The 23601-nt window shown below is 40.2% G+C and overlaps 2 protein-coding genes across 3 annotated transcripts; one reads left to right on the forward strand and one right to left on the reverse strand.

Annotated features, from left to right (window-relative positions):
* The first annotated feature begins 842 nt into the window (after window positions 1–842).
* On the forward strand, window positions 843–13799 carry LOC102776268 (transferrin receptor protein 1-like). 2 transcript variants are annotated; one of them, XM_087831291.1, is made up of 18 exons: window positions 843–1068; window positions 2731–2780; window positions 3461–3698; window positions 4060–4231; window positions 4358–4583; window positions 4663–4785; window positions 5331–5426; window positions 5776–5915; window positions 6014–6165; window positions 6254–6373; window positions 7433–7518; window positions 7876–7939; window positions 8064–8131; window positions 8890–8954; window positions 9058–9151; window positions 9265–9486; window positions 11238–11396; window positions 11922–13799. In XM_087831291.1, the coding sequence occupies exons 2-18, from the start codon at window positions 2748–2750 to the stop codon at window positions 12162–12164; spliced, it is 2301 nt and encodes a 766-aa protein (XP_087687417.1). In that variant the 5' UTR covers window positions 843–1068; window positions 2731–2747; the 3' UTR covers window positions 12165–13799. The 2 variants fall into 2 exon arrangements, with proteins under 2 accessions (XP_087687417.1, XP_087687418.1); XM_087831292.1 differs by lacking the exon at window positions 843–1068 and adding an exon at window positions 1082–1116.
* A 1695-nt stretch (window positions 13800–15494) lies between these two features.
* Window positions 15495–19584, reverse strand: LOC148097773 (uncharacterized). The gene has a single exon (XM_087831290.1). The coding sequence runs from the start codon at window positions 19356–19358 to the stop codon at window positions 16515–16517; it is 2844 nt and encodes a 947-aa protein (XP_087687416.1). The 5' UTR covers window positions 19359–19584; the 3' UTR covers window positions 15495–16514.
* Between the last annotated feature and the right edge of the window lie 4017 nt (window positions 19585–23601).

Raw genomic sequence — 23601 nt, forward strand, 5'->3', positions numbered from 1 at the left:
TCATTTGTTAAAAGCGTTGTATGATGACAATAAGTCAATGACTTTCTATAGTTTACCATGAGGAAAACTGTTTTTTTTTCCTACTATTGCTGCTGCGGTGTTCAAACCTGAGCTTTTTTTTTTTATCACTAGCTAAAATATCTCATACTGTGATAAATACAGAAATTTCCGATTGATTTTTACAGAAGCACCAGTGTATAAGGTTTGGAATAATCATCTGCATTAAACAAACAAACAAAAAAACAAAAAACAACAACAAAAAACAATGCAAAGCCCTGATTATATGCATGAATTTAATAAAGTGATCTGAATCAAATACGAAACACATTTCCTGGCATTGGAGCTAATTTGTGCAGACCTGTCAAAGCAGGGGAGAAGGTCCTCAACCATGTGGCACTGAAACAGAAATCATGTGTTTATTTATTGTGTTATTTATTTATCAGTGGCAGGGTTCATTATAAATAGTTTTAATCACCTTTCATATAAAAATATAATTATCAGGAGCAGTAATTTCCAAAATGTTAATAACACTAGGTAGTTTTTTTAATATTATGGTGATAGTGTTGCCCATAATGTGTACATTCAATACAAAACTTTGTTTTCGCACACACGCAAAGCGCCTATTCAACCGAAGAAATTATTTGATTGGTTGAGTAATGTCACGTGGGACGTACGCGATTAACCCGTTTGCTTCCTGTGTACGTCGAGTACCGTAAACACAAGAAGAAAAAGCTGCGCACATTAAAAATAACCTTACCGTAAGTACGTGGAAAGCTGCGCAGAGTAAAATATAAACGGTCTGGTTCCACACAGAACGTCATCTGGGTCCAGATCCGGACCGCGATCCGCCCAAACTCAAGGGTTAGAATAAACAATGTAAATAAAAATAGTGTCCTTAGAGAAAAATAGAGGAAGTATGTTACCACTGAGCGGTGACTCCAAACTCGTGATCTCGCCCTTTCACGCCCATTTCTTTCCCAACTGCGCTAAACATCTTCCTGCTCAGAGAACTGCGTCCCCCGATTTATGATGCTGACATCGGGGACAGAGAGGCAACAGTCTGACACAGTAAGTTCGCCATGCAACACATCAGAGAGAATTTAAATAAGGATAAACGTAAGTGCCATAAAAGTGTTGTGCATTTGTTTCATTTGCTCATTAATTTGGGAAAACACACGCTGGTGTAGTGTAGTCTGTGTCGTGGAAAGAGCATTATGTGGCTGTTTGATCACGACTATGTACTAATCAGATTAGTTTTCAGATCTATATTTCTCACTGTGTAAGACACGGTCTGAGTGACTACAACGACTCTACGTGGAAACAACATCAACACCCGTCCGTGTGCTGCACAGTTTCTGCAGTCGTAGCGCGAACTGTTTTGACCTGGGAAACCAGGTCGAGGTTTCAACTACTGTTTGCTGAGCAGAAAAAGTTTAACTTTTTATTTGTATTTATTTACTATTATTTTTGTTGTTGTTGTGCTATTCCTTTCGTATTTTCCCCTTAAATGGCCCACATGTCACTGCAGTATAAATGTTGCTGGGGTTTTTTCAGCTCCCCCTGTATTTTAACGACAAGAGGTGCATTTTACGCCCTCCAGTTTAGACTCATTGTCCACTTTAGTCACATGCGTTGTCTGATAACTTTGAATCCACAGCAGAATTCTGCATGTGCTTCCTCTATGAGCAGCCAGCAGTGGAAAGCCTCTAAGTGGCTCTGCAGTATCACATATGAGTTAACGAAAAACAATCCTGACTGATCAGAAACTCTCTTCTATAATCTTGTCGCGGGTGTAGTGTTTCTGTGTTTGACATTATGTGCATGTTTAACAGAAATAATATTTCCTCTGATAATGCACGTACCTGCAGATATGATAACTGTACAGGAAAGCATTACTACATAAGACCCCAGACCCATTTTTACTTTCAAGAAAACTATGGGAGAGTCAGTGTTAAAACTTTAACAGAAACTTTCCTCGATGTGTAAAGAGGTTTCTTATGGACTAAAGAGATTCTTATGATTAGCTTATATAGATTCTGTCCCATAGCTGAAGCTCCTTATACAACTTTGACTTCTTAACAGTGGAGGAAATAATTATTTGATTTGTGATGAATCTGTAAGGTTACCCACTTCCAAAGAGAAGAACAGTCTGTAATTTTTATGATATTTTTATTTTAATGAAAAGAGACACAACCACAAATCCACAAAAAAACACATTGCATAAAAGTTATACATTTATTTGCATTTGTCATTGAGTGAAGGAAATAGTTGATCCCCGACAAACATCCAGAATTCTGGCTCCCACAGATTTCAATCAAACAATCAATCAATTACAAGCACTCCTGATCGCAACTCTTTATGAGTATAAATTGACCCAGCCCACAGAAACAGTTTATCCATTCCTACCTCGCCACCACGATGGGCGAGACCAAAGAGTCGGTGGTGTCATTGTGTGTTGACCTGTGCAGGACACTTGCCTTTTGCTCCCCTGCCAGCTCTGCCTTTAGGATAAGAAGAATCGGACCAATGACAAGACATGGGATATATTCTTTGGATGTTCCTGCAAGTGAAAAGCAGCAACCCACTGCTCGCACTGTGAGGGATTTAAGTTGAATAAAAAGTTACATTCACGCACCACCTGCCTTTAAGTCTCTTTGGAGGATAAAATGCCTGTCATTTAAAGACTTAACTGTGGCTGGAGTAGTCTAACTTTTTGGTTTATCTTCTCAGAATCCTCTGAAGCAGCCATGGACCAAGCAAGATCAGCGATATCCCAAATTGTAAGTATTCACTGAGTGTTATAAGATAAATCTTAAAATAACAAGCTTAGTATTAAGGTTGATTCCCACCCTTTATTTATTTATGTTTCCATTTCCACCTCTTAACTGAAAGGTTACTTCAAATATACATTTCACTGTGCAGTATTTCCTTTGGCACAGGGACACTCTACCAAAATCCAATTCACAAACCAAGACACTTTTCTCTTGGGGGATAAGACAAACTAAATCCAAATGGAAAATCTGAATCTAACTTACCACCTACCGCATGTAGCGAATCACTAGCCTGCTAGTGCGCTGCACTGAAACTGCTCTGGTGTAACGACTGACCTGCTTAGAGGAACTGTCGAGGCCGAACACAAGAACTTCAGTTTTTGGCACTGAGATGGAGGAAATTTGAAGACTTTCAATCAGTAATGACAGTGAAACATTCACTGAGGCAGGAGAGACTGTTGAGGCTTTTGGATTAACAGAAAAGTAAAACGGTGTATCGTCAGCATAGCAGTGGTATGAAATGCGTTTGAAACTGTTTAATCGAAGACTCGTGGTAAAATATATTAAAAAAACAGAACTGGATCAGTGGGCATGCTGTCTATGATTCCCACCCAGGTTCTATATTCTTTGGTAGTTACTGAAATAATATGTTTTGCTTACCCTGACCTTTTCTGTTTCTGTTTTGTTAGTTTAACAGTGAACCGCACTCCTACACACGATTCAACTTGCCTGATAATATGGAAGGTGACACCAGCCAGGTGGAGATGATACAGTCGTCTGACATGAATGAGGAGGTTGGAGAGAATGGCGACGAAGACCACCTTAGTCACAAGTCAAACCGCCAACCACACGTGGCTCAAAACTTTGAATGTACAACCAAGAACCTCTGCTTCATGGCAGCTACTATCGTCTTCACATTTGTCATTGGTAAGAGAGGGAGGATGGCATAGTTGGCATTTTTCTGTTTGTCTGAGGAGATACATACGCCTAGAAAGTTGCAATTTTTTTTAAACATTTTCCATGTGTGTGTGAAAACTTACAAAGTATAATTTTATCATCTGAAAAACATAGCCCAGCTTTGACCTTGTATTCATCTGAGCAACAGTTTGACAGTTTATAGCCATGAATTTAGTCTGGAGGTGTAAGCGTTGATAGTGTACAAACTTTAGGTCTCTTGGTCCCTCACTGGTATTCTAAAATGCTGACTCTGTGCTATGGTCTGGTCTTGGGTGTGTTCCCTTTCCTTGTTAGTAATTGTTTCCTCATTTTAAATGACTACCACGTTCAGGCTATTTGACTGGCTACCTGGTTCATAAGAATAAGGATCTGAATTGCTCCTGTGCACCTTCTGAAGATGATATTACCCATGAGACTGGGGCTGTCCCTTTCATGGACTGGGATGATGTGAGAAAACTGCTTGGTGATAAACTAAATACATCCAACTTAGAGATTGCACTAAGGTGAATAGAAACCCCACACACTGCATGTACAGTGCTGTACAAATTTTATGTGCATTGCAGTTTTAAAAGAGAATAACTGGGCCCTGTTTTCTTGCCTCCATTTGTTTTCCCCGTGTTCGTTCACAGTCAGCTGAGCAGTAGCAGCCACCGGGCTGGTTCTCCTGGTGATGAAGATCTGGGGAACGAGGTGATAAAGAAGTTTAAGAAGTACGGCATGAAGACCTGGACTGATGAGTACTTTGTCAAGGTTCAGGACCCCCCAGCATCTGGATACAACAGAATAGTTTTCAAGAACGATTCAGAGGAACGTCCAACAGGTTTCCTGTCCTACAGCGCGAGTGGAACAGCAAGGGTAATCAGAAGGCTAAATTATGAGTAGGAAAAATGTACAGTGACATTTGGAGTGACATTTCAGTTTCTGATGGCTCCAGGGTGCAGTGCTGTATGCCCATTATGGACAGGAAGATGACTTCCAACAGCTGAAGGACATGAACATCGACATGAATAACAGGGTGATGCTGGTCAGAGCTGGAAGGATCAGCTTTGCTGAGAAGGTGGGATGCTTAAAAAGATGCAAAAGTTGTATTAGTAAACTATTCAAACAGGAATAATTTTTCCTGGGGTGACTTGGGTAATATCTGTGCAAATCTGCCATGTCCCTAAATTGCAATTTGAAAATGTCAAAATATCAAACAGAAGTTTTAGTCCAGTTTAAATCTGGTTTTGTTTTTGTTTTTGTTTTTGTTTTTTTGTGTGTAAAAAGTTTTGAGTTCCCTACACATTTCTTCACCCTCTTTCCTGCATGAGGCTGTGATGAAATAAAGCTTGGAGAACATTTTATGCATAAATTCAGGAGAGACTGTTTTGCTAAATGGCACAGATTCACACATAGAAGTGACATGTTTACAGCTGATTTGACAGGGTAGGCAATAGGGTACTTTGTAAATCTGAGGTCATACTAGTGATACCAGTTTAGTGATTGTGGGACTTAAGTTTACTTCTTTTTGCATGAAACATTACAAAAAGATGGATGGATTTATGCAAAAATCTTTACTGTTGGTGAACTTAATTTTCCATTGCCTTGTTTCTCTGCTTATAGGTAGCCAATGCAGCCAAAGTGAACGCTTCTGCTGTGCTGATCTACCCAGACCCCATTGATTACCCTATTGGAAATGATACTTCACTCTTTGGACATGTGAGTGAGGGCAGTTTTAAAATGTACTGGAATAAAAGCCACTGAAGTGCTCTACATGCTTAGTTTGTTTGATGTTCTCAAGATTCAAAGAATTGGAATGCAGTGGGAGCTTTTCTGGAGTTTTGAGCAAGCGAGGGTGCTACCAAACAAATCATAACTCCCTGGCAATTGTTTGATTCCTGGTCATACAGTATTGCTGGTAGGTTCTGTAGAAGTCTACACAAAAAGACAGACAGGGAATATGAAGACTGATTTGACATGTATTACGAACTCTAAAGTCTGTAAACCTAATACTGTTGCTAAGAGGAAGCAATTGCACTGCATTGTGTTTTTCTTCTGTTTCCCACAGGTCCACATGGGCTCTGGGGATCCCTACACCCCAGGCTTCTCTTCCTTCAACTACACCCAGTTTCCACCTGTACAGTCTTCAGGCCTGCCACATATTTTGGCTCAGACTATAACAACAGGCATGGGAACCAAAATTCTGAGGTAAGACTCACATACACCGAACTGGTATCAGAAAGATTGTCAAAGCTTGTAATAAACAGGGCATCAATGAAGGGTTGACGTTTGTCTGCATCCCACAGGCAGCTCGGGGGTAGAACTCAGCCAAATGGTTGGGGGAGCATCAATAAACTCGGAGATGAGAGCGATGTTATTACTGTGGAAGTCAACAATGTCCTTACTGAGAAAAGGATAAATAATGTCTTTGGGGTCATCAAAGGCTTTGTGGATTCAGGTACAGCAAAGATGAATAATGAGAGAGATCCTGTGATCAGGAAATATGGAAACGATGTGAGTGATGAAATTCCTGTGACCGTCTGCAGATCGATACGTGGTCATCGGGGCCCAGAGGGATGCGTGGGGCCCGGGCTTTGCAGCATCAACCGTGGGCACCAGCGTCCTCGTAGAGCTGGCGCGTTCCATCTCTGACATGGTGGAGAACGGTGAGCGCCTGTTGATACTTTATACATGCTTCTCTTAGGCACTATTATGGGAAAGCATATCATTCATTTTCATTGCTATGCAAAGGATACCCAGTTTAATGTATCAGTGAAGCCAGATGGCACGCACCAATTAGTTGAACGACAGGAATGTCTTAAAGCCATAAAGACCTGGCTCTAACTTCCTGCTTCTAAATGAAAAACAAGGCTATCGTACTTGGCCCTAACAATTGCATTATCTTGGAATGAAATAAAACTTTTAGATATCTTGGGGTTGTTTTTGACCAGGGTGTGTCTTCAGTTGTTTCAAAGTGCTGGACTGAGAATACTGACAGGGACTAGAAAGAGAAAACATTTCTCCGATACTGGCTTTGCTTCACAGGCTTCATGTTAAATCCCGAATCTTATTCAAAAACCTTAGCATTCTCAAAAAAGGTCTTGAATAATCAGGCCCCATCTTATCTTAAAGACCTCACAGTATGTAATTACCCAGGCTGAGTACTTGACTCTCAGTCTGAAGGCTTGTGAAGAACTTGTGGTTCTCACAATATTTAAAAGGGGTCAGAGCCTTTAGCTTTCAGGGCGCTCTTCTTTGGAACTAGCTCCCAGGTGGATTTGGGAGACTGACACCATTTCTACTTTTAAGATTAGGCTTTAAACTTTCCTTTTTGCTACAGCTTATAGTTATGGCTGGATCAGGTGATCCTGAATCCTCCCTTAGTTATGGTGCTGTAGGCCTCCCATGATGCACTGAGTGCTTCTTTATCCACCTCTTTTTCTTCCTGATTTTTCTTGCTGTTAAGAGGGAGTTTTTATTTTCCACTGTCACCAAGTGCTTCAAGTCTGATTGTTGGCATGTTCTCTGTTTTACTGTAGGCTCTTTAGCTTGCAATTTGGCTGTATACAAATAAAACTGAATTGGGGGGGAAAAAAACCCCAAATGAATAAGTAACAGTAATGAAATTGATGTAAACTTCACATCAGATGCTAAAGTTTGTCACTGAGCAGCTAAAAAACGCACCAGCTTCATTAGTTTTATTAAATGTGTTTCCACTTTGTCAGATGGATTCAAACCGAGGAGGAGCATTGTGTTTGCCAGTTGGAGTGCGGGAGAGTATGGGAGTGTTGGCGCCACCGAGTGGTTGGAGGTGAGAAATGCAAGGCAAAACTGCATTAATAATGAGTGTACTCTGTTCATGTAAATACACGCTATTTAGTACACTTTATTAGTTGCACCTTGCTAATACTGGGTTGCACCTCTTTTCACTTAATTTGCATTAATTTTTCATGTCATATATTCAACAAAGTGATGGAAAAATTCCTCAGAGATTTTGGTTCATATTGACATGATAGCATCAAGCATTTGCTGCACATTTGTCAGTTTCATCTCACATCTGGTTCATGTCTACATGCATAAATTGGCTTATTAGAGAGCAAACATTTGAAAAGATGCACCTAACAAAGTGGCTGAGTATAAATTTATTTTGGCTATTTCTTTGTTCCAGGGTTATTTGTCCTCTCTGAGCATGAAAGCAGTCGCCTACATCAACCTGGACGGCATTGTGACAGGTATTTACTGGATGGAGACTTTTTATACCTCTTTAGTGTTCAGGTTTCCTCTTATGCATCTTCTTAAAAGACTAAATTAGGCGACATCATGAAAACTAAACATTAGGGTTGTTTTTTTTTTCAGGTCAGGATGGATTTAAAGTAGCAGCCAGTCCGTTGCTGCACAGCCTGATCCAAAACACTCTGAAAGAGGTAACATCACATCTGATCTCTTCAGTAGAGACCACTAAGATGTAAATGAAATAAATGTGTTTTATTTGTTTTATCAATTAAACATAAAATTTCCCATTAATTCCCAGTTAACCACAAATTCTACTAACATCTCAGCTGCACTGCAAATCCTTACACCCTGTTTTCGAGACACTGCGATCAATTCACCCGTGAACCAAGCACCGCAAACAGTTTGGGTCTCAGCACAGCTGGGAATAAGTGCTGTGTGTCACCTGTAATGGATTTGCAGAGGGACGTGGCACAAACCCAAAAAAAAAGTAAAGAAAGAAGTTGGACCGCTCTCACAGGACTCCCTCGCAATCTTTTACAACAGTCTGCACGACCAGGCGGTGTAACTAAAACAAAACTACAAGTAAATCAAAAGAAAAAAGGACAGTAGAGACACCCCAACAAACACAAAGTTTTCAATTAAACTTGCAACACACAATAGAAACATCCAAAACACCAAATATGCCTACGGCACTGATCATGTTCCCCACTCAATTTCATCAAGATCTAGGTCTTGATGAAGTCTTACTACAAATCCCACCCACTCACACCAGAGTGAGTTAATCATCTGCTGAAATCCCCACTTTCTTTTTAAAGCTCCTTTGCCAAACACACAACAGAAGGCATCAAACTTCCAGGTGGCGCTTATTACAAGTAGAAATAATTCTTCTGGTTAGTTTTGGTTTGTGAAATTTGCGAGAGTTTAATCAAAGTATTTGTTTTCTTCTCAGCTGAATAACGACAAGAACCAGTCTCTTCTTTCTCAGTTTGGAAAGAACAGCTGGGAGTCTGTTATGTGAGTCCGTCTAATTAAAGACAACGAAGTATAGCCAGTGATGATTATCACAGCCTTTGTTTGCTGTCATTCTCAATCTTCTTTTTTGCATTTGATTTTGAAGTCTGGAGCCTCTGAGGATGGACAGTGCTGCGTATCCTTTCCTCGCCTTCTCCGGCATTCCCTCAGTCGCTTTCAGATTCCACTCTGGAAGTTCAGTAAGTGAATTCTTCTGTACTACAAGTTCTTAAATAGTTTCTGAACTCTTTTAACTAATGCCAACTTTGTAGATCTGAGAGTAATTCTTAAAACATCCCGTGTGCCTCCTCAGGACTACCCGTACTTTGGCACAATCCTGGACACCCGACAAAACCTGAACTCTGTCACAGCCAGCCAGGTTCCTCAGCTGGCTGTGAGAGCGGGCCAGTTTGCAGGTCACATAGCGCTGAGGCTGGTCCATGACCACCTGCTGCAGATGGACCTGAAGAAGTACAACCAGCTCATACGCAGCCACGTGGTTCAGATTAATGGGAAGGTCAAGGCTGTTCAGAGGGTGAGTGCTCACCAGTGTCCTTGTAAATCAAGATAGTATTTACCTTGTTGAGAGCAGGGCTGCAGAAATCAGGAACAACTTGACCATTGCTGATATATCAGTATTGACACTGATACAATGATGCCAATACAACAAGTTTTTTTTAAAAAAAAGAAACAGGGAAGAGAGAAACACACTTCAACCATGTTATGAGTGTTGATGTTACATAGTTTGTCCACCAGAGGTCATTCTGAGACTTCGCTGTTGACAACATGTAATTGGAATGCCAGAAACACAACAGCTATCTGATTACAGGCCTGTACTTCAAAGCTGGAATTCTTCCTATCCAGGTAACTAAAAGGTTTCTGTATTACAAAGAAGTTTCACTTCTCTTTCATTTTTAGTTATATAGTGTCAAATCAGTGTCACAACAACCGTCGCCTCAAGGCAATTTATATTGTAAGGTAAAGACCTTACAATAATGCAGAGAAAACCCCAACAGTTAGACGACCACCTATTAGATAGCACTTGGCGACAGTGGGAAGGAAGAACTCCCTTTTAACAATAGAAACCTCTTGCATAACCATGATCAGAAATATGCTTTCTCTCTCTAATCCCTGTCAGTACTCTGGCTGCAGCATTTTGGATCAACTGAAGGCTTAATTCCAGTAGTCCAACCTAGAAGTACTAAATGTATGAACTAGTATATCAACATTACTTTGAGAACGATGTTTCTAATTTTAGAGATATTGCACAAATGCAAGAAAGCAATCCTACATATTTGTTCAATATACACACTGCAGGACATTTTCTGGTCAAAAATGACTTCAAGATTCCTCACAGTGTTACTGGAGGACAAGTTAAGCCATCTATCCTAATGGCATATCCCAGCTACCATGGGGAAGTATACCTTGACCAGGTCAACAGTCTGCTGCAGGGCTTATGTAAGCATTTGTTATGTAAACAGAATTGGTCCTGACACAGAAACCTGTGGAACTCCATAATTAACCTTGGTGTGTGAAATAAGACTTCCCATTTACATGAACAAATTGTACTGTATTAGATGGATATGATTCAAATCAATGCAGCACACTTACAGCATGCTCTAATGGCTGCAATAAAGGGCATAAGAAGATCATTCGTGCCCTTCACTAAAGCTGTTTCTGTGCTGTGAATTCTGAAACCTGACTGAAACTCTTCAAATAAACAATTCCTCTGGAGATGATCACTTAGCTGTTTTACCAGTACTCTTTCAAGAACCTTTGAGATAAAGGAAGGTTGGATGATAGAGATGTGATAGTGAGTCTGAGAGATTAAGAGTTGAGATATTAGGTCTAAGTCACACAGTTGGCATTTTGCCGGCCTTTCTTTTCTGACTTCAAATAGACTAAACTTTATTTATTTTGTAGCTGTTTTCAGTCTTATAGTCTTCAGTCTTAGCCTGGATATGCTGAGTTCGCTTTGGGCTCTGAGCAGAATCGGGCAAAGCGTAAACAATTAATCCAAGACTTAATTAGAGTAAAAGAAGATTATTTTGAAACTACATTTTTTATTTTATTAATTAAGGACTCATTAACAACTACATAAAAAAGAAATGTTATATTTAGTTAAATGAAATCTATTTATCTAGTTGAAAGCAAGTTGAAGAGATGTAGAGTAACGTCACCTCTCTTACTCTTTTGCCCAGACTCTGGTCAAATCTTGCACGTCCAGTTACCAAATTGAGTTTATTATGAAAACTAAATCACTCCTGCATATTTGTCTGCTTCCAGTTGCAGCCCCAGCTGTTGCCCAAGACCCTGACTGGGCAGTGGTTGGTCATGGCCTCTGGCTCCTACAACCGTGTCTCTAGCATATTGACAGCTGACATCCAAAACAGCGACCTGGAAAACACGGAGATGTGCCGCATGATCAATGACCGCATCATGACGGTAAGGCTTCCAACACTCAGTAATTCTTCCTGAGATACTCTGTGGAAAATATGGATATATCTTAGCAATTCTCAGTAGACAGACATAGTGTCCTGCACTCTAAACATTAGCCTTCTTTAATTAAATACATAAATAAAACACTGTAATTGAAATACCTCATGGAATGCGCAACATTCCTTCATTTAAACTGATAATTATTAATTCAACTGGTGAATCCACACAGCTAATGAGGTGTTGGCTTATAAAGTGGAGACAACAATAAAGCTAAAGCTAAGCTGCTATCTGAGCTTTTGGCCAAAGGATTTTATATATTTTAGTGTGGTTTAGTTACTTTTGTGTCAAATTTAAAATGGAATACGTCATATTTTATTTTACTCCATTACTTTTTATCTACTGTAAAGTGCAATAGTATTCAAGGTAGTTTTCTTTTTAGCTGCTAATTGCCTCCTTTTATATGACAGAAAAGTCTGGTGACTCAGAACACTTTTAACAAACTCCTCCCTGTTCCTCCTCCTGTTACTATAGGTGGAAAGGAACTTCCTGTCACCCTACGTTTCTCCGATAGACAGCCCCTTTCGCCACATCCTGCTGGGCTCCGGCCCCCACACCCTCAAAGGCCTGTCCAGCCACCTCGACGCTCTGAAGTCTGCCAGCCCAGAGGCCAACGCCGAGCTATTCCGCAACCAGCTTGCCCAGGCGACCTGGACCATTCAGGCCTGTGCCAACTCCCTAGCAGGGGACATCTGGTCTCTGGATAATGAATTCTAGAAAAGTCCTTTGCCCTCCCTTGTTCATGGCTTGGCCCTCTTACTACAACGGGCGGTGTGACAGCCAGTATGATGGTGTGATTAACAGACAGTTTTTTAATGGATTTCCACAAAGTCATCACATCTGTTCCACAGTGTTCATTTCCCTTTTTCTAAAATTTTCCATAAAACCAATGTATGATATGTCATGATAGAAAATATGTGAGCCTTCCACTTAAAAAAAAAACTTGCACAAAGAAAAAAACAAATCTTGAATTTGAACCTGTGGTATTTTAAATATCACAATCTTCAATACTTTGGCCCTCGTCATGTCATGCCAATATCATAGCTACAAGCCACCGAGCACAGATGGTTGGTGTGCCAGTGGTTGGAAAGCGGTCCTGCCATCTGAATCCAAAGACGCTTCTGAGGCACCGCGTGTTGAACGAGTTGAGCCGCCTCATTTAGGTGATCCAGGTTTCACGTCCATACAGTAAGGGGCTGTTGACACAGGGCTGCTACACTTTGATCTTTGTGTGGTCAGTCAGCACTTTATTTTTACACACCCTGCAGGACAATAAGGCCACGATAGTGTTTACCTTCCTGAGTCATCAACTGAGTTCCATATTGAGTGAGAGGGTAGTGTTGATGGTAGAACCCAGGGAAGTTATTTTAACTGCACGGGTGCAGATATTCATAGTGATGGAGGGAGGGGTGAGGCCATCTTATGCACAGATGTTCATCTTTTTTCTGGCTGACAATGAGCCCAAACTACTTACACAAAGATTAGAGGATGCTTGTCAGTCTCTGGAGGATAGCCTCAGTGTGGGCTACGAGGGTAAAGAGCATCTCCCTGATTAAGTACTATCCTGACTTTGGTCTTCAAGCACAGAAAACAGCAAATGTGACTATGACTTTGACCTTTTTGGGTAAGGACTAATTAGGATCTCATTGTGTGCATATTTAGTTAAAAAATGACAAATACTGTAGGAGGAGTAGCGATTATTGATTATGAAAGGATGGACGGACAATGTATACCTCTGGCTTAAGCTCATCCTTTGTCCTATACCATGGAGAACATCAGTCCTTTGGCTGGATGAAATAAAAATGAAAAATAACCATCACAATATCACTTTAGCAAAAGCATCTCAGAGTACCTGGTATTAAAATCAGAGGCCAGAGCTTTTTCATGTGATGGATCATCTAAAGAAGCACAGTCATGTCTGGACTAGCTGGGATGTCTTCTTGTCCAATATTGTAATCACTTAAAATACAAGAAAAGGATCTTTTATAAAGCCCACTGAGCCTGGACATAAACCCAAAGCTACCTGAGAGTTTCTTAAAAACAGGTATATGAGATGAATAAACTCCTAGAGAGAAAAAATGAAACAAAGTTTGATTTATCAAATCTGCTTATGAACTAAACAATAGTAGTAAAGCACTCCCGGATCTCCCGAGTGATCACTGAACAAGCTTTTCTTCTTTTCATCGTGGAAACATTCACATGATCTTTTGTTTTGTTTTGTTTTTGCATTTGTTTTGCTGTAGTCTGATGTGACTATGTGTTTCACATTTATTCACATTGCTTTTTCTGTAATCGGGTGTCATTACACTAACTACAGTACTAGTGATGCTGTGATAAAACCCTGTGAATATGTCGAATCTGTCCGGCCAATTGCTTCGCCAAAACACAGATCACACAAAGCCCCATTCAACAGCTCATTTGGAAATACTGACATCTGCTGGTCATTCACTCTACAACAGCCCTGCTGTGATATATCAGTGAGTATGTGAACGTAATCATGTATCAATTGCAGAATACCTGTATGAGGTCCAGTGTGTGTGTCTGTGTGTGTGTGTGTGTGTGTTTATGAAACGACCATCCACTCTGCGATTGTTTTGCGAATATGTCACATGCTCACAAAATGCTGATAATTTTAACATTTTTAGTGGCTCCATAATGTGCTTGCATTCTCCTCGGAATCACCTCAGACCCAGATCACGTAAAACACTGCCTGGAATTCTGTAATGTGTTTTCAAAAGCTTGAATCACATAACGAGGGAGTAACGTTGTTTAAGAGAAAGGGGGCTTCGGTTGTATTTGGTTAAATGACATTCTGAAGAACGACAAAGGCCTCGACACAAACGTAACTTCCCTACTAACTAAACAATTTAGGACGAAAGAAGCCCCCTGCTTACTTACATTATGATGAGTGTAGAATGGATGTTTTCACAGCAGGTCTGGACAAGCACATGATCACAGCTACCGACATTTTCCCAGTATTACTATTTGTGTCACTTAAAGCACATTATGTCAGTTTGTTTAAGAAGCAGGGTTGTAGCCATTTCATTATGATGTCACTCTCAAAGATCACAGAGCAGATCACATAGCATTTGTAGAATCAAGAGATCTGGTACAAAGACGTGCATGTGGTGTCTTATTGCACCTCAAAATGATATGTGGCGGGATCTTTTAGTGGTTTTTGTACAGCGGATCGGTTAATTTGTGTGTGCATACCACCCCAAATGTACCTTGCATTCAAGAAAGACCGCAACTGTTTGAGGTCTTTCTTGAATGCAAGAAAGAATTAAACAACGTGAGAGTTATGTCAGGTGGCATTGTATGTGTGTGAAAGCTGTACATTTCTCCTCATATCAATGTTTTGATTCAGTCAACCCATGTGGTACTTTAAATTACACAAATGAAGGTTTAGAGTACTGCAGTCTAGTAGGTATTGACTCAAGCAAGATTTAAAAAGCATTACAATTTGATCATGACCCTAATTCAGAAAGCATTAATTTTTTCCTGCAAAAGAACACAACCTCCAGGTTTTTTCAGTTTGTGCAAAGAATCATTTTCCACTACAAGTACAACAGGTTAAAACCAAATTAAAATAAACAAATTAAACCTCCCAAGTGTTTTTTTAATTACTATTATTTTTCATTTCCTAAAGATTAATTGAAAAGTCCATGGAGTTTGGAGGGTGAGGACCCAGGAAACTGCAACAAGGAGGAGAGGGACAGAAAATGGCAAGTCACAAAGGAGGCCTTGGAGGCCATGATGAGAATGTCCACTTCACTCAAGCTTTTTGCTTTAGACTTTCCATCCATGTGCAGCAATGTGCCTAAAACCCTGAAAACTGTTAAACTTACCACAGATATTCACTTAGTGTCTATAATAACAACATTTAATAGTTTCATGAATTGTGTTCATCTCATACCCAAACCACCTTTATCAAATTCTACTCTAAATTCTGCTCTAATACAATACCAGTACTCATGACCAGAGTGCACAAATGCAACATTGTTTTTTCATACTTGACAACACAATAAAACACAAGAAAAATCAGAATATGTTTGAGATTAGGATTTTTATTTGATGGTAAATCTATTTTTTTATGTCAGGTTTTTTTTACATTTCATTTTGTTTTACTTTGATGCTATAATAGATGATTTTAAAATTCAGTTAAATCTAAGATTATATAGCATCGCAGCAAAACAAGAGTCTCCTCAAGGTGCTTTATAATGTAAGGTGAAAACCCTACAGTATTAGCAGGAAAATACCCAACAATCAAAAGATCCCCTTTGAGCAAGCACTAGGCGACAGTGGGGAGGAAAAACTCCTTTTATAAGGAGAAACCTCCAGCAGAACCAGGCTCAAGAAGGGGCGGCCATCTGCTGCGACCGGTTGGGGGTGATGGAGAGACAATATAGGGAGACAAGATGAAATATACTTCTGTTGGCCAATTACATTGTTTTTGAATAAATTATTAAATGCTTCAAGATCTTTAAAGAAGCATTGTAGTGTGTGTGTGTGTGTGTGTGTGTGTGTGTGCGTGTGTGTGTGGGGGGTGTCAAGCTGGTCTTTTAGTCATCGCTGCTGCCCTTAAAGCAGCTCCTAAACGGCTTCGTTAAAGCTTTTCCCACTGCTCGAAAGAACCTTGTAATTTTAGACTTCAGTGGGGGCTTGAGTACTAGCTGCGCCGCCCTTTGACATGCACTGGCTGCTTAGCTTACCTGCACATTTTTCCAAACACGAGGCTGCGAGAGAGACCATGCGTCAAAGGTTTTTTGTGGTTGTCATTTGTCCACTGACATAAACAGCAGTATCTGACCGTAAATCCGGGTTGTAAATCGAGTCGGCGATGGTGGATAGGAAAAACTCCCTTTAAAGGAAGAAACCTATTGCAGAACCAGGCTCAGGGAGGGTCATCTGCCTTGACTAGTTGGGGGGGGGGGAAGAAAAGAAAAAGGATGAAGAAGGGAGGGGAGAAAGAAAAAATGGAGAATGATGGAGAGGTGGAAGGAGAGAAAGGGCAAGAGGCGAGGTATAGGGGTGAGGAGATGAGAAAAGCGGTGGAGGAAGACCAGGCTATGCCGCCTCATGATCCAGTGAGGAAGCAGGAGGGTCCCTCCTTTCTCCAGTTCTTCTAATTGTGCGTGTGTTTTTCTTCTCCTGTATTTTTTCCAGTTGCTCTTTTTCCTGAAGAAGCTCTTGGTTTTTCTCCAGGGCTTCATCAAGCTGTGCTTGCAGCTGCTGTTTCAAGTTGACAGTGTCTTGGAGTTTCCAATAGATCTCCAGACTAACAGCTTGTGCTTGTTGAAGCTGGCAGGACATTGTTCTTAACTCATGCCTGTTCTGCTTCTTTTCTGTCATCAGACTTGCAATGCGCTGCTTTGCTTGATTAAACATTATTCCCCAGCCCTCATTTATGTTATCCACGTTGGGCTGCTTCTCTTGGTTCACCAGCATTTCCTTGTGCCTTTCTTCCAAGTCTTTATTTTGGCCTTCCAGTTCTCTGTATTTAGTGTCCAGTTGTTTCTTCTCATGAAGCACTTGTGCATTTCTGTGCAGTGCTTCATTAATCTTTACTTGCAAGACATCATTTTGTTTCTTCATGTTGTGAAGTTTGCATTCCATGTCTTTCTCCTTTATGTCCTGCTGTTTCTTCTCTTGAAGAAGCTCTTGGTTTTCCTCCAGGGCTTCATCAAGCTGTACTTGCAGCTGCTGTTTCAAGTTGACAGCGTCTTGCAGATTCCCATAGATGTCCAGACTAACAGCTTGTGCTTGTTGAAGCTGGCAGGACATTGTTCTTAACTCATGCCTGTTCTGCTTCTTTTCTGTCATCAGACTTGCAATGCGCTGCTTTGCTTGATTAAACATTATTCCCCAGCCCTCATTTATGTTATCCACGTTGGGCTGCTTCTGTTGGTTCATGAGACTTTCCTTGTGCCTTTCTTCCAAGTCTTTATTCTGGCCTTCCAGTTCTCTGTATTTAGTGTCCAGTTGTTTCTTCTCATGAAGCACTTGTGCATTTCTGTGCAGTGCTTCATTAATCTTTACTTGCAAGACATCATTTTGTTTCTTCATGTTGTGAAGTTTGCATTCCATGTCTTTCTCCTTTATGTCTTGCTGTTTCTTCTCTTGAAGAAGCTCTTGGTTTTCCTCCAGAGCTTCATCAAGCTGTACTTGCAGCTGCTGTTTCAAGTTGACAGCGTCTTGGAGATTCCCATAGATGTCCAGACTAACAGCTTGTGCTTGTTGAAGCTGGCAGGACATTGTTCTTAACTCATGCCTGTTCTGCTTCTTTTCTGTCATCAGGCTTGCAATGCGCTGCTTAGCTTGATTAAACATTATTCCCCAGCCCTCATTTATGTTATCCACGTTGGGCTGCTTCTCTTGGTTCACCAGCATTTCCTTGTGCCTTTTTTCCAAGTCTTTATTTCGGCCTTTCAGTTCTCTGTATTTAGTGTCCAGTTGTTTCTTCTCATGAAGCACTTGTGCATTTCTGTGCAGTGCTTCATTAATCTTTACTTGCAAGACTTCATTTTGTTTCTTCATGTTGTGAAGTTTGCATTCCAACTCTTTCTCCTTTATGTCCTGCTGTTTCTTCTCTTGAAGAAACTCTTGGTTTTCCTCCAGGGCTTCATCAAGCTGTACTTGCAGCTGCTGATTCAGGTTGACAGCGTGTTGGAGATTCTGTTGGTTCACCAGCATTTCCTTGTGCCTTTCTTCCAAGTCTTTATTCTGGCCTTCCAGTTCTCTGTATTTAGTGTCCAGTTGCTTCTTCTCATGAAGCACTTGTGCATTTCTGTGCAGTGCTTCATTAATCTTTACTTGCAAGACATCATTTTGTTTCTTCATGTTGTGAAGTTTGCATTCCATGTCTTTCTCCTTTATGTCCTGCTGTTTCTTCTCTTGAAGAAGCTCTTGGTTTTCCTCCAGGGCTTCATCAAGCTGTACTTGCAGCTGCTGTTTCAAGTTGACAGCGTCTTGGAGTTTCCCATAGATCTCCAGACTAACAGCTTGCGCTTGTTGAAGCTGGCAGGACATTGTTCTTAACTCATGCCTGTTCTGCTTCTTTTCTGTCATCAGGCTTGCAATGCGCTGCTTAGCTTTATTAAACATTATTCCCCAGCCCTCATTTATGTTATCCACGTTGGGCTGCTTCTGTTGGTTTATGAGACTTTCCTTGTGCCTTTCTTCCAAGTCTTTATTTCGGCCTTCCAGTTCTCTGTATTTAGTGTCCAGTTGTTTCTTCTCATGAAGCACTTGTGCATTTCTGTGCAGTGCTTCATTAATCTTTACTTGCAAGACATCATTTTGTTTCTTCATGTTGTGAAGTTTGCATTCCAACTCTTTCTCCTTTATGTCTTGTTGTTTCTTCTCTTGAAGAAGCTCTTGGTTTTCCTCCAGAGCTTCATCAAGCTGTACTTGCAGCTGCTGTTTCAAGTTGACAGCGTCTTGGAGATTCCCATAGATGTCCAGACTAACAGCTTGTGCTTGTTGAAGCTGGCAGGACATTGTTCTTAACTCATGCCTGTTCTGCTTCTTTTCTGTCATCAGGCTTGCAATGCGCTGCTTAGCTTGATTAAACATTATTCCCCAGCCCTCATTTATGTTATCCACGTTGGGCTGCTTCTGTTGGTTCATGAGACTTTCCTTGTGCCTTTCTTCCAAGTCTTTATTTCGGGCCTCCAGTTCTCTGTATTTAGTGACAAACCCATTGTGCCTTTCTTCCAGCTGTTTATTATGGGTCTCCATTTGTCTGCACTGCTCTTCAAGTTGAATCTTCTCTGCTTGGATTTGTTTAATCCTGTCCTCTAGATTTTGGTTTACCTGCCTACTTTCAGCTGATGGGGAATTTGGCTGTGCACCCTCGAGAGGACAGCCAGCGTAAGCTTGTTGTTTTTTGCTGTGTTTTCTTTCAGACATGTTGTAGTCTTGATAAAATGACTGTGTAAAAGAGCCAACTGTTTCAAAATGTTTCTAAGGCGTACGTTTGAATGCTGCGAACACGAGTGCTGCGAATAAACTGACTAAATGTTTAGGATCCGCCCCCCTATTTAAGGCTTTCAGATCAAAGGCATATAATCCTATGACATCATACGTAGTATGATGTCATAGGAATTAGGCTGTCACATGACATAATTGAATGAGGATTCTTTTTTTTTAGGTGAGTCAAGTTTTATTCTGTTATTTTTAGCTTTTAGCTTCTATTTTTCTCATTTTTAACATTTATATTTTTTTAAATTATTCAACTTTATTCAACAAAAATTTCCCATGTATTTCAGTGGAAAGACCCTTCAAATTCTCATTCAACTTACTCCTCTTTAAACTCTTTCCACTTCCACATACGTTGACATAGAGCCACCATTCAAACTTTAAAACGAAGCCAAAACATTCAACTATTCAACTTGCATTTATATTTTCAATATCTATTATACTTTTTCTTCAGTTCCAGTTTAAGTTTCATCCTTTTTTTCAGCCGTTTCAGAGTTTATAATGGGTGTGTATGGGACGGAATGTTGGCGCTAGAGTGAGACAGCTCAACTGCCAGAGTGAGAGGTGGGGGGGAATTAATCTTAAAATCTTTTCTTAAAACTGCTGCTGTGTCCACAATGTTCGCTCTACAGCCATCATTTTACCCTCAAAACGCAGCCATCGCTGTCCTCTTTCATCCAATGTGTGTATTATTGTAATAGGTGTTATGGTTCTTTCATAAATGTCACCAATGCACAGCCTCCTCCCTCCAACTCTTCCATAGACTCCAATGCTAAAATGGCTCAGAAAGTTTGTTTGAAAATCAGAAGTACAGGCTGTCTTTACACTGTCACCATGTCCATATAATAAACTCCACAGGCATGAAAACTGAGAAATCAGTAGACTAGACATTGCTGGTGCTCACGGTGAAAGACTTTTGTCAATACGACTTGTACTTTTCATTTGGGAACGATTTGTTTTGGGCTGACTTTTCTGTTCATTTTAAGCAGCAGAAGTGAGGTGCATGTCTGTGTGCGTGCCATTGGGTGCAGTCACTATAGAAACCAGGCTCACACCTGCCTGCTTAACGAGCTCTCTCTCACTCTGCCAAGGTTAAGCCTAAAAATGTCTGCTGCATCTAAGCAGTTGTAGTAAGATTAACTTTTTCAATAGGTACAATAAGACAGATTTGACAGGGTTTTGCCACAGATTAATAGTTTGTCAGTAGTTAGTATATGCCAACTAAGTAGAGCATTGTGATTGGCACACAGGTTTTTCAGATCTGGGCAGTTGGAGTCAGTTGATGACTTTAAAATCATCCTTTCTGACTGGATAATTAAAGCTCACAGCATCTACCTGTCTGTAGTTGATTTTCCCACATTTTAATTAACGTTTAACTAATCTAATCTCATTTAATGTCTCTGTTTATAGTCTGTATAGTTTATCTCCCCACGAACACACTTAAAGTAGTCTTAAAATGAAACCCACAAAACAGTTTAAGATGAAATACTTTTTATTTGCTCATGTAATGCCAGTTGCCGTGTTTTTCTGTATGTCACTCATTCGCTTATACTCGGGCAAAAAGTACCAATTTGTACACTAGTCTAGTGTATTTTTTCCCTCTATCTCTCCATGGTCGTGTCCAAATTCATGGGCTGCATCCTCCTGAGGCCGCATTTGTAGACCGACTAGTCACAGCGACGCGCCGCAGGCTGTCCAAATTCATAGACTCCTCCGAATGCAGCCGACAAATCCCCCTTTTCCCCGAATTTGAAGGATGGGTCGGGTGTGTCCTTCGTGGCCTACCATATCCCAGAATTCATAGCACGGTCCAGCCAAACTCCAGTTTCCAATAATGGCGGCCGCTACTAAGTTTTAAAATTACTCTTACTAATCTTTCTGGGTCACAAAATAAACTTTTAACATATTTTCAGGCGAGAAAGTAGCTGTGTAAACATCAAATATCTGCTCGGTTTATCAAGATATCGCATATTTGCAAAAGTGCTTCGACGTTTTCGGAGCATCTGCTACCCACCAGCTCGATAACAAGCCGGGAGCTTGAGGGTCACTGAAGCCGCCGAGAACGTCACTTAGACAATGTAAAAATGATATTGTAGGGCTTTTTTCAGTGTTTTATTTGTTCGTGAGTAAATCGGTTTGGCCGAGATTAAAGTTATTAGATTAGATAAAATAAAACTTTATTAATCCCCCGGGTGGGTTCCTCTGGGATTTTCACACAGCTGAATAAACGTCAAACAGAAAACTGATTAAACAGAAGTGTGAGACGGTCGAGAATTTACGCCAGTGTCCTGTTATATTTTAGATAGCAAGGAGCAGACGGCCGAGTTTACTAAACTCCACCGAGACAGCTGTGACGCTAATCAGAAGGCTAGACTGTCCAATTTCCCCAGCCGTTTACTTCCGGCCTACCCGACCTTCTGAGGACCCGGCCCACGTAGACCGCGAAGGCCGGGTCCTCAGGAGGATGCAGCCCATGAATTTGGACACGACATATGTCTCTCACACACAGAGTGTGTGAGAGTGTGTATTTTATAGAGCAAAAAAGAGCAAAAAATTTTCTAAAATTAAGCAATTTCCTATCAAAATTGCTTAATAAACATTTATTTTATTTTATTTTATTTTATTTTATTAGTATTTTCCTTAAATGTGTTAAATATATATTTTCTCATCTAAATGTCCACTGAAATGTGAGCCTGGGGGCGGTAATGCGCCTTAACATTGGTTGCCAACCAAGAAGAAGAAGAAGCTGTTAGCCAGGAGGGAGGGGGTGAGCGAGTCCTGAGTGATTCGCTTACGATTCAGCACAGGAAGGGAGGGGGTGAGGAGCTCAAATGTGCTGTTAGCATGTTAGCAGAGCGATGCTACTGTGAATGGAGGAGCTATTTTCTTGACGTGAGCTTCTACTCAGGGTTTTTTCTTCCAGTTCAGAGCAGAAATTTTTTTGTTACGATACTGGATGTTGTGTTTTTCTCCACAATTTTAATTATAAGCTAGATACATTGCTGCTAACAGCAACAGGGATGAGTCAGTGAGTCAGTTGGACTTGTGAATCATGATTCATGAGTCTGTAAAGTGATTCTCGAGTATTGAACGATTCGTTCATGATTCGCGCATCACTACGTCAGACTTAACGACCGGATAAGGAGCAAAGAGTCGTCTCTAAGAGCCGTCTTGTTTCGACCAACACATCACCAACAACCATGATGAAAAACGCTCATCTGCTTCCATCACCATGAGCTGATTAACATTGAGCTGCTGCAGTCAACACCATCAAACTAATTTAGTGTTTAATGTTATGTTATTTAATGCTTTTATTTTTAAATCTTTACCAGAGCTTAAAGACTGTAGATGTTCACACCTGTTGTTAGAAAACCAAGCTCACAGCAGTATTTTTTTATAACAGGAAATTTAAATTTTTATTGGTTACCGTGTTTATTACCACTTTTATCAGTAATGTACTTCCTATAAAATATAGATTTGATAAGTTACCGGTTTATTGAAATCAGCTAGTGAACACATCGATCACTTTATTGAACTACACGCCTTACACTCTTGTGAACTCTGGTTACTAACAGCAGGTGTGAATGTTTGGAGTCCAAAACGCAGATAAAGATTAGAATAACAAGGCAATGTAAAATCAGTTTAATGCAGTTGACAGTAGCAGCTCAGATGGAAATCAGCCAATTGTGAGGGGAGCAGAGGACCAAAACTGTCAGAGTTGTGGGACAAGTGAAGAGAACACTGTTGGCATTATTGTTAGCATAAAAGATGGAAATTTAAATAAATGTTACATTTTCATTGCCTCCTGTGTCTAAATGAATATATATATATATATATATATATATATATATATATATATATATATATATATATATATATATATAAACTGAATACCAGTAAAAAAAATGAAGTAATGCACTTCTTTCAAGGATGCCTCAAAGACCATCACTTTTCAAAATAATAATAATAATAATCAGTAACACAAATAATATGAAAGTTACTTACATGTCAAAGATGGTGTTTGTGATCTTGAAGAATCTAAACGTGATAAGGAAATGAAAGAAAGTGCATGAGGAAAAAAATACAAACATTTTCGTTTTTTCCCAGTATAATTCAATATAAAAGATTCTCTTACTAAAAAAATGAACAGTGTAATTAAAAGTCTGAAAGGCAC

This window comes from Neolamprologus brichardi, chromosome 18 (genome assembly GCF_056152115.1).
Source record: "Neolamprologus brichardi isolate AB-2024 chromosome 18, ASM5615211v1, whole genome shotgun sequence".
Classification (NCBI taxonomy): Eukaryota; Metazoa; Chordata; class Actinopteri; order Cichliformes; family Cichlidae; genus Neolamprologus; species Neolamprologus brichardi.

Excerpts from the sequence above, each read along its gene's own strand:
- LOC102776268 (XM_087831291.1), top strand. The coding sequence starts at position 2,748 with ATGGACCAAGCAAGATCAGCGATATCCCAAATT. Across the intron at positions 4,786-5,330 it reads GGATCAGCTTTGCTGAGAAG|GTAGCCAATGCAGCCAAAGT; the intron begins GTGGGATGCTTA and ends CTCTGCTTATAG. Across the intron at positions 6,374-7,432 it reads CTCTGACATGGTGGAGAACG|ATGGATTCAAACCGAGGAGG; the intron begins GTGAGCGCCTGT and ends CCACTTTGTCAG.
- LOC148097773 (XM_087831290.1), bottom strand. The coding sequence starts at position 19,358 with ATGTCTGAAAGAAAACACAGCAAAAAACAACAAGCTTACGCTGGCTGT.